At 49.6% G+C, this 15,696-nt stretch overlaps 1 protein-coding gene across 14 annotated transcripts in view; it reads left to right on the forward strand.

The window, feature by feature from the left end:
* Window positions 1–15,696, forward strand: part of LHPP (phospholysine phosphohistidine inorganic pyrophosphate phosphatase) — a 167,089-nt gene that overhangs the window by 46,092 nt on the left and 105,301 nt on the right. For 10 of the 14 annotated variants that reach the window (XM_074003029.1, XM_074003033.1, XM_074003031.1 and 7 more), the window contains 2 exons: window positions 4,085–4,148; window positions 5,113–5,205. The exons of 1 other annotated variant lie outside the window; for it this stretch is intronic. In XM_074003029.1, the coding sequence (XP_073859130.1) occupies window positions 4,085–4,148; window positions 5,113–5,205 (157 nt within the window). Of the gene's footprint in view, window positions 1–801; window positions 1,094–4,084; window positions 4,149–5,112; window positions 5,206–5,476; window positions 5,595–5,916; window positions 6,119–15,696 lie in introns of those variants that run through there. 3 more of the 14 variants (XM_005566684.5, XM_005566685.5, XM_074003027.1) reach the window with 3 other exon arrangements.

Here is a 15,696-nt window from a genome sequence, read left to right on the forward strand (position 1 = left end):
CCGAGCTTGGTGGCACACGCCTGTAATCCCAGCACTTTGGGAGGCTGAGGTGGGAGGATGGCTTCAGCCCAGGAGTTCAAGACCAGCCTGGGCAACATAGTAAGATTCCATCTCTACAAAAAAGAAAAAAAAAAAGTAGTCTCATAATTATTACAAACCACTATTCCAGATCGTGGATAATAATAGTCAGAACAGTTACACTGTTGAAAAAGGAAAAAAACAAAAATGGAAGCAGTCGCTTTCAGCTTTGTAATACTGCAGCAAATGTCATAGTAGACAAGGATTTGTTTAGAGTGGGATCTCTGCTGACGGGGGTTCTGGCTGTTTAAAAACCACAGAAAGGAACTGGCAGTTTTAGGGGCTAGGTCCCAGCTTTTCAGGACAGTCCTAGGACCCGCAAAGAGCTGCCATCACCGTGCTGTCCTCGGCTGTGGGTCACTGCTGGTAAGGCCTGTCCTACACTGCAGGCGCAGGGGCACAGGCTGAGCGGCTCCCACCAAGGAGGCAGGAGCAGCGGGTGGAGGCGCCAGGGCAGACTGTCCCTCTCCTGGAAATGGAGTGATTTACATTTGGCATCTGTTTGGACCGGGGAGTGGGAATTGGCTTTGTAATTTCTTCTGTCATGCCGCTCTCAGAAAATTAAGCTGTTTACCCGACAGACTATGGAAGGTTAATGGCTCTTCTGGGAAAGGTCAAGTGGTCATTTGCAGGGAGGCTGTGCTGAATAATCGGAAACGGCAGAAGAATAAAGCCTAAAATCGCATCTGACTCCTCCTCCCGGGCTTCCCCCTTTCTTTCCAGCATCCACGGGTTCCTCTTTGTGGCTAGAACATTCACGTCCTAAGTGGGGCTGCCATTGGCTGGGTTAAACCAGTCACAGGAGAAATACATCGCATCTCGTGTGTGTGGAGATGACCAGGGCTTCATGTTAAAAAAATTTTTAAGTGCTTATATTTGCTGTGTCTCTAAAAAAATGTTTTCAGGTAACAGTTGGCCTCAAAATGCCTTTTTGTTTTTCTGAATGAATAAGGAATAAAGAAAAATTCTGGGCACTATAAAATCAAGCCCAGATTCAGTTTTTTTAAAAAAGAAATGTTAAAAGTTTCTCATTTTGATTTCTGGAAGTTTGTGTTCTCCTTAGACTCTAAAGATTAGCATGCAAAGACAAGGTTTTGATTGTGTATTTTAAGTTGCATGTTCAGTTTTTTAAAAATCCCATCCAGGACTAAATTTAAACATAAGAAAATCCAGGTTTCTTTCACTTTAGAAGAGGCTGCAGGGAACATGAGGCCAGCAGAAGTGGCGCGCGTGGGTCCCCTTGGGAGGTTTTGCCAGATGATGGGAGGTGCTTGCTCCCGTCCACCCAACCTCCAGCTCCTCCAGCTGGCCCCAGGGTAGCTGAGGGACAGGGGTCTGGGCCCAGAGGCCCCCAGAATCCTCAGCTCCAAACAGAGCTGTACCTGTCACAATGGAGTAGTTGTGCTGATTTCAGGTTTTCTTTTGTTGCTGGGTAAGCATTTCCCATGTGGGGTACTTTCTTTCCTCCGTCCTGGCTTACTTCCACACATCACTTCCTTAGGGAGGCCCTGCCTACCCACCTCCATGCCCTCCTTCTCCTGGCACAGGTGGGCAGGAGGGGACGAGGGTCGTGGCCTTCGAGGGCCTGCAGAGGGCCTTGCTTGTGGTGGCGTGGCCACTCTGGTCCTCAGCAGGGTGCTCAGCAGATTCCAAGGTGCTCCCTGGACCTGGACCTCCCCTTCATTCCTTTTAACTTAGTCTCAGCTTTCCATGCCTCTCCTCCCTCCCTGTCCCCAGCCCGTCCCCCGCCCTGTTCAAGCAGACTGCCCATCACCTGGGTCCTGCCCTTGAGAATTTTTCTGTGGGCTTCTGTGCTTCCCCACCAGACTGTGAGTCCCTGGGGAGCAGGCCTGGGGCTGGGAGTGTCCCCGAGTCCTGCAAAGGGCTGTGGAGCATGTGGGATCGTTAATGCCAAGGGGAACAAAGGTAACCTGGGCCATTTGCAGCAGCAGCCAGTGGAGGCCCCCGAACCTGGTGTCCCCTCACCATTTCCTGAGAACTCTGGACCCCACCAGGGGTCCAGAAAATCAGGAAATCATCAGACCAAAGTGGCTGATTGTCCAACTGGGAAAAGAAAAGGCAGTACTTTTTTAGGCCATGTAAATGCAAAATATACGTTTGAAGTCTGCGTCTAAGACATTAACTTAGAGATTTCTAAGCCTGTTTTTGGGGGTCACTCTAAAAAGGAGAGCATTTTCAGGTCCCCTCTCTGTGAGCCTGTTCACAGCATCCCAGCCAGCCTGTATCCCTGTGTCGTGACCCCAGAGCACAGAGCCTCAGAGGCTGTGGAACAGGCCTGGGGTTCATATGGAGAGATGCCCACATCACAGGAGATGCCCACACCTTCAAAAAACAGACTCCAAACTCCAAAGATGCCTAACAGGGGAGTGGTAAGGGACCAGCCCTGGCAAGGCCCAGGTTTGGCTGAAGCCGGTACCTGCAGCCCAGCTTGTAAGTTTAGCCGGGAAGCGTCTGAGGCAGGCAGTGAAGGATGCCCAGGGGTGAGCGGGTCATCCAACAGGAGTGGCCGGGTGGCTTGTACAGCTTCAAGGCGTCAGGCCGGGCAGAAAGGGACAGGCAGAGTCCCCAGGAGTGGCGAAGCTGGAGGAAACGCACAGACCCGGGGCAGCTCCCGGGGAGCTCAGTTCTCACACCCCAGGTGGTCACATGACACATTTCAACCCCCCAAATTGAACAGGACCGTGTTCATTTTTTCCTTCCCTCAGCTTGTATCTTATTGCCTGTGTCAGCCTGGGCGAGCGGTTATTTATAATAATATTCTCCTATCTCATCGGGGCAGCTTCTGCATGCAGGGTACCAAGTTAATAACTCTGCATGCGTTATTTTGTTCAAGCTTCACAGCAATCCGTGAGGAAGGTATTGTTTGTTGTTCATTTTGCCCATTTTACAGATTAGGAAACAGGCCCACAGGCGTAAGCACCCCAAAGTCACACCGTTAGAAGGCAGCGAGATCTGAATGCTGAAGTCAGCATGCGCTCTTCTTCCCTCTCGTTCTCTGCATACGTGCTTTCTCCACGGCTCCCAAATCCGAAGGGCATGGCAGGAGTAGAGGGAAACCGATGTGATGGTGGATGGCAAAACATTTTAGTGGTTCCAAGAATCAAGCCCCCTTGCGTATTCTTGGGTTTCAGTGGATTGCGTCTTCAGAGCAGTGCAGGTTAAACCACTTTCTCCCCTCGTTGTAGTCAGTTGACTTTGTTCAGCCAGAGCCGGGTCTGGCCCACCATGTGTCTGGACTGTGGGTGTCTTGAGGCTCAGTGCGACGCCATTGTAGGGTGGGCCAGGCCGGGCTGCAACCAGCCACCAAGCCAGCACTGGGCTCAAAGAGCAGTGGGGCCATTTTGAAAAAGGAATGCTCCCTCATGCAGAGCCTGTCTCCACCTCCGTGAGACAGGGGAGAAAATAGTTGTCTTCTCATAAAAACATCTGGCGCCCGTGAAACCTGGCACCTCGCTTGACCTCCGGCTAATAGGGGATGCAGCAGGGTGCTGTGGAACTAATGGGGTTCCCTTCTTCAGCCAGCAATTAGGGGTTAATTATTAGCAATTAGGGGTTAATTATTAGCAATTAGGGGTTCGCCACATGTCCTGTGGACCTGCTGTTCCTTCCCAGGACACAGGTCACTTGTCATTCTCTGTGTTAGCAACTGGAACCATCTGCCCTCCGGGTCCCCTGTTAATCATTGCAGCAGGGTCCCCAGGAGGCTGACAGCAGGGGCACGTTCTGTGTGACCCATGGCGTTCCTGGAGCTGCTGGCTGCTGTGCTCTCCCTGCTGGGTGTGGCGGCCGCCACCGGGCTCTGTGGTGCTGGTCCCCTGCGGTCATTCTCAGCGTGGTGCCTGGACCGCCCCTCAGCCCCGGCTTGGCTCTGCAGCCAGCAAGACAGGCCCGGTGCTCAGCTCCCAATGCTTAGCATCCTGCACTCAACTCCTCGTGCTCAGCTTCCTGTGCTCAGCACCCCGTGCTCCCTTCTGTTCTCTCCTAGGCGTTACTACAAGGAGACCTCTGGCCTGATGCTGGATGTTGGTCCCTACATGAAGGCGCTTGAGGTACCAGCCCTGGTTCTGTCCCAAGCTCTCTTCAGACCTCAGGGCACCTGGGACTTTTTGGGTCTTTCTTGAGAAGAGGCTGTGCTTAATTAACGTATGAATGGCCTTTTGTGTTTCCACAAAGGCCCCCTGGCCGGCCCTCGCTGTCCTCGCTGTCCTCCCTCCCCATCTCTCCCTCCCCGTCCAGTGGGCACAGCCCCCCTCCCACCGACCCTGCCGCTCTCCCAGCTGCTCTCTGCCACGCTCTTCTTGGGCTTGTGGCTTCTGTGTCAGTGCTGACCACCGGTCGTTCCTGACCCTGGGCATCTGCAGCACCTCAAGCTTGGCGGGTCCTCACTGGCCTCCTTCCTGACTTCCCTTCAGTTTCCAAGAGCATCTGTGGCCAGGCCTCTGGGAGGGGTTCCCCCAGGTCCACTCTGGCCCAGGTCCCATCAGCCGGCCCAGGTCCCATCAGCTGCCCCAGGTCAGCCTCACATCCCATCCCATCCTCACAGCTGTAGCAGCTCCTGCCTGCTTGCCATCAGGTGGGAGGGAGAGGCAGAGGAGCAGATGGAGCCCCAGGCTTGACCCAGGAGGCCTGTGATGAGCTGGGAGTGGGCAGGGGAGAAGAGGGGAGAAGAAGGGGAGAAGGGATGAGAGGACGGAATTGCAGGCGAGTGAGCAGAGCACTGCTCTGCTGGCCCTTGGGAACCCTGTAGTTTTGCCAGCTCTTGGATGCCTTCTGCTGTGGGTAGGCCTTTGAGTGAATGGCAGGGTGCCTGGTGCTAGATGACCTGAGCGACCCGAGCAGCCCTTTCTGGAGTTGTGAGGCTCCTGCCTGTGAGATGTGTTCTCAGGCCCACAGCATCCTGCTTCTTCAAGGCCCTTGACTCTTGGGGGCACATTTGGGACAGGGTTTCCGTGGCTGGGCATACACCTGTTCCTTGATCCCAAACCCATGCCATATCCCTCTCTCTTTTCCCAGTATGCCTGTGGCATCAAAGCCGAGGTAGTGGGGAAGCCTTCTCCTGAGTTTTTCAAGTCTGCCCTGCAAGCCATAGGAGTGGAAGCCCACCAGGTAGGTTGGCGCCTTGTGAAGTGGGTCGGGGAAGACAGCCCCGTCAGGGAGGCCCTGGAGTTTGGAATGGATTGCAGGACTCAGGCAGCCTGTGGGGTTGGCCGGGCAGCCAAGTGTGGGCTCCCTGTGAGAGCTGACCTGGCTGGGAAGGAGGGGGAAGGCAGCAAATGAAATGCACTGAATAGTTTCAACAGTGAAGTTACTTTCAATGTGAAAGCAAGAAGCAGAAATGCCTACGGCTTTTTCTGAATTTTTGCTGCTTCTCTGAAAGGATAAGAATTGACGAGTCCTATCAGTGTATTAATATATCTCGCTGACAAGACAGTGTAACAGCAAGATTACAACAATATGGAAGAAATAATAAAGTCACTCATTTTGCGACCTTTATATTTTGACTATTTTGGGATAGATTGCTGGACGAGGTGGTGCATGCCTGGTAATCCCAGCTACTCAGGAAGCTGAGGGATGAGAATTGCTTGAACCTGGGAGGCAGAAGTTGCAGTGAGCTGAGATCACGCCACTGCACTCCAGCCTGGGTGATAGAGCGAGACTCCTTCTCAAAAAAAAAAAAAAAAAAAAAAAAAGGAAAGGAAAGAGTCCACAGCTGCCCCAGGCTGTCCTGCTGCCTCGTTGGAAGTGGGCAGCAGAAGTATGGGTTGGGGGTCCCCCAGGTGTCAAGCCTGGTGCGTGTTTCCCCTGTGTACATTTCAGTCCAGAACACTGGTGCCTCATGGTGCTTTGAGTCTAGACACTGTACCTTCACCTGCCCTGAGATCCATAGAGATGTCAGAAGATGCAGGCTCCCTGGAGTCCCCAGAAAACACCTGGGAAATGTCATGCTGGTCTGTTAGAGAAGGAGAGGTTTGTGTTTTGAAAGAATGAGAACTGCAGCAATAAATAACCTGGCTTTGTACTACCTTGCTTCATAGAGCAGAATTTCTTTATTTTGAGAGATTTCAAACATACAGAAAAATAGAGAGAATGATACACATCCCCATTATATCCATCACCCAGATTCAGTGGTTAAGATTTTGCCACGTTCCTTTCTTCTTTCCTCTTTTTTTTCCTTTTAAAAAATTTACTGGCTGGGTGCGGTGGCCCACGCCTGTAATCCTAGCACTTTGGGAGGCTGAGGCAGGTAGACCACCTGAGGTCAGGAGTTCAAGACCAGCCTGACCAACATGGTGAAACCCTGTCTCTACTAAAATATAAAAATTAGCTGGGTGTGGTGGTATGCTCCTGTAATCCCAGCTACTCAGGAGGCTGAGGCAGGAGAATTGCTTGAGCCCAGGAGGTAGAGGTTGCAGTGAGCCGAAATTGCACCACTGCACTCCAGCCTGGGCAACAGAGTGAGACTCCATTTCCAAGTAATAGTAATAATAATAATAATAATAATAATAAATTTACTTTTTTTTGCTGTCACATTTTAAAGCAAATCTCAATTGTATCCTTTCATATTGTAGCATGACATTTAAAAAATGGTGATTTTTAGACATAACTACAATACATTAAAACCCCTAACATGGCCAACAGGCACACAAAAAGATACTCAATATCATCATTCATCAGGAAATGCAGATCAAAACCCCAATGAGATACCACTTCACACTAATTAAGATGACTGTATAGTTAAAAAAAAAAAAATAGAAAATAACAAGTGTTGCCAAGGATGTAGACAAATTGGAACCCTTGTCTATTGCTGGTAGGAAGGTGAAATGACAATGTTGCCACAGAAAGCCACTTTGTGGTTCCTCAAAGTTAAACATAGAATTTGCCGTATGACTCAGCAACCCATTTCCAGGTCTATACCCAGAAGAACTGAAACAGGTGTAGCAAACAAAAACTTATACACAAATATTCATAGCAGCTCCGTATACAATAGCCAAAAGGTAGAAAAAACCAAGATGCCTGCCCATCAACTGATGAAAGGATAACCAAATGTGGTGTGTCCATACAGTGGAATATTATTCAGCCATAAAGAGGAATGAAGTTCTGACACATGTTACAATGTAGATGAACCCTGGTAACATTATGCTAAGTGAAGGAAGCCAAACACGAAAGGACACATATTGTATCCTTCCATGTATAGCAAATGTCTAGAATGGGCTAATCCATAGAAATGAAAAGCAGATTAGTGGTTGCCGGGAGTCAGGGTTGCATGGCAATGGGGAGTGCTGCTTCAGGGTATGTGGTCTCCTTTTGGGGTGATACAAATATTCTGGAACTGGGCTGGGCATGGTGGCTCACACCTGTAATCCCAGCACTTTGGGAGGCTGAGGAGGGCAAATCACTTGAGGTCAAGAGTTCGAGACCAGCCCGGCCAACATGGTGAAACCCTGACTCTACTAAAAATACAAATGTGAGCCAGGCGTGGTGGTGCACGCCTGTAATCCCAGCCACTTGGGAGGCTGAGGCGGGAGAATTGCTTGAACCTAGGAGGTGGAGATTGCAGTGAGCTGAGATCGCGCCACTGAACTCCAGACTGGGCAACAGAGCCAGACTCTGTCTAAAAAAAAAAAAAAAAAGAGAAAACAAATATTCTGGAACTGGACAGTGGTGATGGTTGCACAACATTCTGAATGTGCTCAATGCCAGTGAACTGAATACTCTGGTCACAGTCATAAATTTTATGTAGTGTGTATTTTACCACAATAAAAATTTTAAAACCACCTAAAAAATTAACAGTGATTTTTGTTAGTATTATTTAAAACCAACCCGTATTTAAATTTCCTTGACTGTCTCAGAAATGCTCTTTGACTGTTGATCTGTGGGAATCCAGTCTGAAGAAGCTCCATGACTCATGTGAGGTTTTTGTTTCCTCAGCCTCTCTTCTTAGCCTTCCATCATGGAACATTTGAAATGTCTATGTCAGTAGAGAGGGCAGCTCAGGGAACTCCTAGGTACCCATCACTGTGCTTTAATAATTATCAACTAATAACCCTTCAAAATTGTTTTCAACTTTTCATTTTGAAGTAACTTGACACTCACAAAAAGTTGCAAACATAGTACAAAACATTCACATGTGCCCTTCACCAGCTTCCCCATCATCATCAAACGATGATAAAACCAGGAAATCAACACTGGCACAAGGCTGTTAGTTAACCTAGAGACCTTATTCAGACACCATCAGTCATCCCACTCATGGCTTTCTGGGGACACATTGCATGTAGCAGTCATGTCCCTAGTGTCCTTTATCTGTGAACTCTGATCACCAGTTGAGGAGGTATCTTCCAGAGTTCTCCATTGTCGTTACAATTTGTCCCTTTTAATAAGTATCTTTTTTTTTTTTTTTTGAGCAGGAGTCTCACTCTGTTGCCCAGGCTGGAGTGCAATGGCCTAATCTTGGCTCACTGCAAGCTCCACTTCCCGGGTTCAAGTGATTCTTCTGCCTCAGCCTCCTGAGTAGCTGGGATTACAGGCACCCGCCATCAAGCCTGGCTAATTTTTGTATTTTTAGTAGAGATGGGGTTTCTCCATGTTGGCCAAACTTGTCTTGAACTCCTGACCTCAGGTGATCTGCCTGCCTTGGCCTCCCAAAGTGCTGGGATTACCAGTGTGAGCCACTGCGCCTGGCCTTAATAACTGTCTTGTGGGAAAGTACTTTGACACTATGTAAATATTCTCTTTCTGATCATTAGTTCTAATTTTGGCATCTCTTGATAATTTTTTTTTTTTTTTTGAGACGGAGTTTCGCTCTTGTTGCCCAGGCTGGAGTGCAATGGTGCCTCAGCTCACCACAACCCCCGCCTCCTGGGTTCAAGCAATTCTCCTGCCTCAGCCTCCTGAGTAGCTGGGATTACAGGCATGTGCCACCATGCTCAGCTAATTTTGTGTTTTTAGTAGAGACGGGGTCTCTCCATGCTGGTTAGGCTGGTCTCGAACTCTCAACCTCAGTGATCCGCCCGCCTCGGCCTCCCAAAGTGCTAGGATTACAGGCGTGAGCCACTGCGTCCGGACTTCATTGGTGTATTTTATGTGTGGCCCAAGACATTTCTTCTTCCATTATGGCCTAGGGAAGCCAAAAGATGGGACACCCCTGCTCTAGAGGTTTATGACCAAAATACTGTATTTAAAGCTGCTAGGAATAATTCTTTTTTGTGGGTGGTATTCCACCAAGTGGACGCTCTTTGAATTCATTTTCATTTTGATGTTTAGGGAATTGGCTTAACATTTACATTTGTTTTGCACTTATGTAAAATATTTATATGGTTCTAAAATCAGATCCACAAAGCAAGACATATTCAAGGAAGTCTAACTTCTGTTCTTTTCCTTCTATTTTGTTTTTACCTGTCTCTTGTAGGTAGCCATGTTTATAAATATCATAGCTGTAAATATTTTATAAATATTACAGATTTTTTTTTATTTAAAAAATAAGCAACTATGTATATATTTGTATTCCCCTCATAGGATGAATTTAAGAGACAATAAATTCTCAAAATAATTTGCTTTATATAGAGAGAGAAAGGCTAATGCTTTAATCTGAGTTTAAAAATCAATATTTAAAAGTTTATAAGTAGGCCGGGCATGGTGGCTCACACCTGTCATCCCAGCACTTTAGGAGGCCAAGGAGGGCAGATCACCTGAGGTCAGGAGTTCGAGACCAGCCTGGCCAGCATGGTGAAACCCCATCTCTACTACAAATACAAAAATTAGCCGGGCATGGCAGCAGGTGCCTGTAATCCCAGCTACTGAGGAAGCCGAGGCCGGAGAATCACTTGAACCCAGGAGGCGGAGGTTACAGTGAGCCGAGATCGTGCCACTGCACTCCAGCCTGGGTGACAGAGTGAGACTCTGTCTCAAAAAATAATGTAAGTGGTATGATCACAACCATCTCAAACAGCCCCCTTCCCCCAACCCAAAACCCAACAAAAACAAAACCCTGCCACTGCCCGGAAAATAAGACCTGGCCGTGCGCAGCGGCTCATGCCTGGAATCCCAGCACTTTGGGAGGCCGAGGTGGGCAGATCACTAGAGCCCAGAAATTTGAGACTAGCCTGGGCAACATGGCAAAACCCCGTCTCTACAAAAAAATGCAAAAAAATAAATAGGCAGATGTGGTGGCATGTGCCAGTGGTTCCAGCTACTTGGGAGGCTGAGGTGGGCAGATTGCTTGAGCCCAAGAGGTTGAGGTTGCAGCAAGCTGAGATTGCACAACTGCACACGAGCCTGGGCAACAGTAAGACCCTGCTCAAAAAAAAAAAAAAAAAAGAAGAAGAAGAAGAAGGAAAGGAAGGGGAGGGGAGGGGAGGAAGGAGGGAAGGAGAGGGAAGGAAACGAGACTAGCTGTCCAGATGGCATTGCTGGTGATATTTGGATGGTCTGACCTTGGGTGTTCTCCCTGCCTTTTTCTTTTGGCATTTTCAGTTATTTTCACAGTCAGATTCCTTCACATTTCAAATGAGATACAGCCCATCCCCCAAAGGAGACCCCTTATGGGGGTCTAGTGAATCTGGGTTTGTCATTTTCGGATGCTGGGGCAGTGCGTCCGGGAGGGAGTGGGGCTGTGGATTCCTGATGGGTCACCGTGGCTGCTCGCGGTTTTGGTCACTGCCGCTGCCATCCACCTTGAGCATCTGTGGCCCTGGAGAGCGAAGGACTTGTTTCCTCTGGTGGCTCTGCGCATATGTGGCAAAGCTGTGTCTCATTTACCTCCCACATCATCCTCCTCTCCCACCCTCATGTGACATTTCTGCCTGTCCCTTTGACAGTGGAGCAGCAACTGCATGTTGCGAACGTCCCCACCCTGCCGTTTTCCTAAAATGCTCACTAATGTTACTTGACGCTCAGGATGTGTAGACATTTTAAAGCAGTATTTCAAGATAAGGCCGTTTCAAATGAATGTGTCTTATGCACAGGGTAATAATTCTCTGTTCCTGGCTTTTTTATTTTTAATGAAAAATGCCTGCAAGGACTTCTCTTGCTGCTGAAGTGCCAGGCTGTGGCAAACCTTACATTTTTCCAGCTGCTTTAATCAATAAAGTTATCACCAGTCATTTCCCTTGATCACTGCTGCTTCCCGAGACCCTGACCTGCTTCTTGCTGCTGAGTTTTCAGTGTGGACTCAGAATAGACGTAACTCCCCAAATCCAATTTTCATTTTAACCTTTCCTCAGTAGCCTAGAAATCACAGATTGCTGGTATTACGCTAATAGATTGGAAATTCAAACCTTTTAGAGGCAACCTGGCCCTTTCTAGGATCCAGTAATAAGGCAAAGAATAACAGATCTTAAAGGTTACTTCTAGAAAGATCTAATTCTCACGGTTTAAGCTTCTGAATCAGTGGGTGGTTTTATGGTTTCATGTGAAGGTTTTGGCAGTTTTCCATCATCATAAGAAGTTCTGTGGGATGCAGGTCATGCAGATTTGGTGGAGATTGAGACTGTTCAAACCAGAGCACTTAGTTATATGTAGCAGCCAAGGAGCCTGGTCCGGAGAGGCCCGTTTCACAGGTGAGGAGCCTGAGGCTTAGAGATGAAATACCCTGTCATAGGTGCTTCAGGAGGTAAAAGACAGGATTTCTCAGGCTGGGCGCAGTGGCTCACACCTGTAATCCCAGCACTTGGGGAGGCCGAGGTGGGTGGATCACGAGCCCAGGAGTTCAAGACCAGCTTGGGTAACCTGGTGAAACCCTGTCTCTACAAAAAATACAAAGAATAATGGCATGGTGGCTGGCACATGCCTGTGGTCCCAGCTGCTCAGGAAGCTGACGCATGAGAATCGCTTCAATCTGGGAGGGGGGAGGTTGCAGTGAGCTGAGATGGCACCACCACTGTACTCCAGCCTGGACAAGACAGTGAGACCTTGTCTCAAAAAAAAAAAAAAAAAAAAAAAAAAAAAAACCCGGATTTCTCAACCTCGACACTTGACGTTTTTGGGCTGGATCATTTTGTGGTGAGGGGATGTCCTATGCGTTGTAGGGTGCTAAGCAGCATCCCACTGTCCACCCACTACATGGGACCGCCCCCTTCCTAAGCTGCGAAACCAAAATTGTCTCTAGATATTGCCAGATGTGCCTTGGGGAGAACTGCAGCATTAAGAGAACGGTCACAGAGAACTCTAGTACTGAACCCAAGATTACTTTGCCAATGAGGAGTGAAGCCGGGCTCCAAACCATCGTCTTCCAGCCCCATCCAGTGCTCTTAGCCATAGCCCAGCTCTCAGGAAGGGCCAGCGGCGCAGCAGAATTTCTTAGGGAGGTGAGGAGGTTAGGGAGGATTTCAGGTGGGGGGTAGGGAGGATTTCAAATTGGGGGGTAGGGAGGATTTCAGGTGGGAGAATAGGATTTCAGGTGGGGGGTAGGGAGGATTTCAAATTGGGGGTAGGGAGGATTTCAGGTGGGGGGGTAAGGAGGATTTCAGGTGAGGAGGTTAGGGAAGATTTCAGGTGGGGGGGTAGGGAGGATTTCAGGTGGGGGAATAGGGAGGATTTCAGGTGGGGTGTAGGGAGGATTTCAGGTGGGGTGTAGGGAGGATTTCAGGTGGGGTGTAGGGAGGATTTCAGGTGGGGTGTAGGGAGGATTTCAGGTGGGGGTAGGGAGGATTTCAGGTGGGGTGTAGGGAGGATTTCAGGTGGGGTGTAGGGAGGATTTCAGGTGGGGGTAGGGAGGATTTCAGGTGGGGTGTAGGGAGGATTTCAGGTGGGGTGTAGGGAGGATTTCAGGTGGGGTGTAGGGAGGATTTCAGGTGGGGGTAGGGAGGATTTCAGGTGGGGTGTAGGGAGGATTTCAGGTGGGGGGTAAGGAGGATTTCAGGTGAGGAGGTTAGGGAGGATTTCAGGTGGGGGGGTAGGGAGGATTTCAGGTGGGGAGTAGGGAGGATTTCAGGTGGGGTGTAGACAGAATTTCAGGTGGGGGGTAGGGAGGATTTCAGGTGGGGGGTAGAGAGGGTTTCAGATGGGGGTAGGGAGGATTTCAGGTAGGTGGGTAGGGAGGATTTCAGATGGGGGTAGGGAGGATTTCAGGTGGGGGAGTAGGGAGGATTTCAGGTGGGGGAGTAGGGAGGATTTCAGGTGGGGGGGTAGGGAGGATTTCAGGTCGGGGGGTAGGGAGGATTTCAGGTGGGGGGTAGGGAGGATTTCAGGTGGGGGGGTAGGGAGGATTTCAGGTGGGGGGGTAGGGAGGATTTCAGGTGGGGTATAGGGAGGATTTCAGGTGGGGTGTAGGGAGGATTTCAGGTGGGGGTAGGGAGGATTTCAGGTGGGGTGTAGGGAGGATTTCAGGTGGGGGGATGGGGAGGATTTCAGGTGGGGTGTAGGGAGGATTTCAGGTGGGGGTAGGGAGGATTTCAGGTGGGGATAGGGGGGATTTCAGGTGGGGGAGTGGGGAGGATTTCAGGTGAGGAGGTTAGGGAGGATTTCAGGTGGGGGGGTAGGGAGGATTTCAGGTGGGTGGGTAGGGAGGATTTCAGGTGGGGGAATAGGGAGGATTTCAGGTGGGGTGTAGGGAGGATTTCAGGTGGGGTGTAGACAGAATTTCAGGTGGGGGGTAAGGAGGATTTCAGGTGGGGGGTAAAGAGGATTTCAGGTTGGGGGTAAAGAGGATTTCAGATGGGGGTAGGGAGGATTTCAGATGGGGGTAGGGAGGATTTCAGATGGGGGTAGGGAGGATTTCAGGTGGGGGGGTAGGGAGGATTTCAGGTGGGGGGTAGGGAGGATTTCAGGTCGGGGGGTAGGGAGGATTTCAGGTGAGGAGGTTAGGGAGGATTTCAGATGGGGGTAGGGAGGATTTCAGGTGGGGGGGTAGGGAGGATTTCAGGTGGGGGAGTAGGGAGGATTTCAGGTGGGGGGATGGGGAGGATTTCAGGTGGGGGAGTAGGGAGGATTTCAGGTGGGGTGGAGTAGGGAGGATTTCAGGTGGGGAGGGTGGGCAGGATATCAGGTGGGGAGGGTAAGCAGAGGCTGCCGTGATCCCTCAGGACCTCCTCATGGCTTGTGCCCTCAGAACTGCCTTGAAAAATGGGGGTGAGGTTTGCAGGCTTATCCAGAAGCCTGGCCATATAAACTGGAGGGTGCCCTACCATTTCATTCCATGATTCTCAGGGCATCAGTCCTAACTATAGGGGTCTACGGACAGTCTGTACCCCTAGGGGGAGGCTGGTGAGTGGGGAGTGCATGTCCGTCCACATGGGGGCAACTCTGGGCCAGTTCTTTCTGCTGTGGCCTCCCTCCCCCATGGGTATTTCCACTGAGGCCTCCCCGTGAACCCTGTTGACTGAGCCCCACCTCCCGGCCGTGGGCATTTTCTTTGGGTGTCAGTGTGGGGATGACCCTGCTCAACTCCTGACTGGGAGCAGGCTGGCCTGCTGGGTGGTGCCCACTTCGGCACTGAAAGAATGGGCCCAGGAGGGGTTCAGTCCTCCTGCATCCTTGGTTTGAATTGGAAACTCTTTCCACCGATGCCTGGCAGCTGGCACCTAGTCCTGCAGCTGTGGGTCTGAAACTGACGGGAGTCGCAGGAGCTTCCAGCCCTGGCCTTGTCTTTGTGATGTGTCCTAGTCATAAGGTGCTGTGAGACCTCATGGCTTAGTTTTCCTTTAGAGTTTTTCTCCCTTGGAGCCTTTTTTTTTTTTTTTTTTGAGACGGAGTCTCACGCTGTTGCCCAGGCTGGAGTGCAGTGGCGCGATCTTGGCTCACTGCAAGCTCCGCCTCCCAGGTTCCGGCCATTCTCCTGCCTCAGCCTCCTGAGTAGCTGGGACTACAGGCGCCCGCCACCGCGCCCGGCTAATTTTTTGTATTTTTAGTAGAGACGGGGTTTCACCGTGGTCTCGATCTCCTGACCTTGTGATCCGCCCTCCTCGGCCTCCCAAAGTGCTGGGATTACAGGCTTGAGCCACCGCGCCCGGCTTTTTTTTTTTTTTTTAGTAGATTTTATTTTCTTCTCAAAACACAAGTATTTAAAATATCTGATTATGAAGCAACTCATGCTCATTAAAGAAGCTAGGAAAAATTCAGAAAAGTACAAGAAAAAAAGAAACCACTCATCATCCCACCAGCCTAGAATAACACAAATCATGCTTGATCTTGCCAACTTTTTGTGTCTAAATATACATTTTTAACACAAAATTGGGATAATCTTGTATCTGCTATTTGAAATCTGAGTTTTCCCCCTTAATATCCTATTGGGAACAATTTTTTTTAACTTATATTTTAGGTTCAGGGATACGTGTGCAGGTTTGTGATACAGGTACATTTTATGTCTTGGGGGTTTGCTGTGCAGATTATTTTGTCATCCAGGTCATAAGCGTAGTACCTGATGGGGTAGTTTTTCAATCCTCACCCTCCTCCCACCCTTCACCCTCAGGTAGGCCCTGGTGTCTGTTGTTGCCCTGTGTCCATGTGTATTCAGTATTTAGCCCCCACTCATAAGTGAGAACAGGTGGTATTTGGTTTTCTGTTCCTGCATTAGTTTGCTTAGGGTAATGGCCTCCAGTTCCATCCCTGTTGCTGGAAATGACATGACCTTATTCTTTTTTAGGGGACAGCTTTCTTTGTACT

Source organism: Macaca fascicularis, chromosome 9, assembly GCF_037993035.2.
Source record: "Macaca fascicularis isolate 582-1 chromosome 9, T2T-MFA8v1.1".
Classification (NCBI taxonomy): domain Eukaryota; kingdom Metazoa; phylum Chordata; class Mammalia; order Primates; family Cercopithecidae; genus Macaca; species Macaca fascicularis.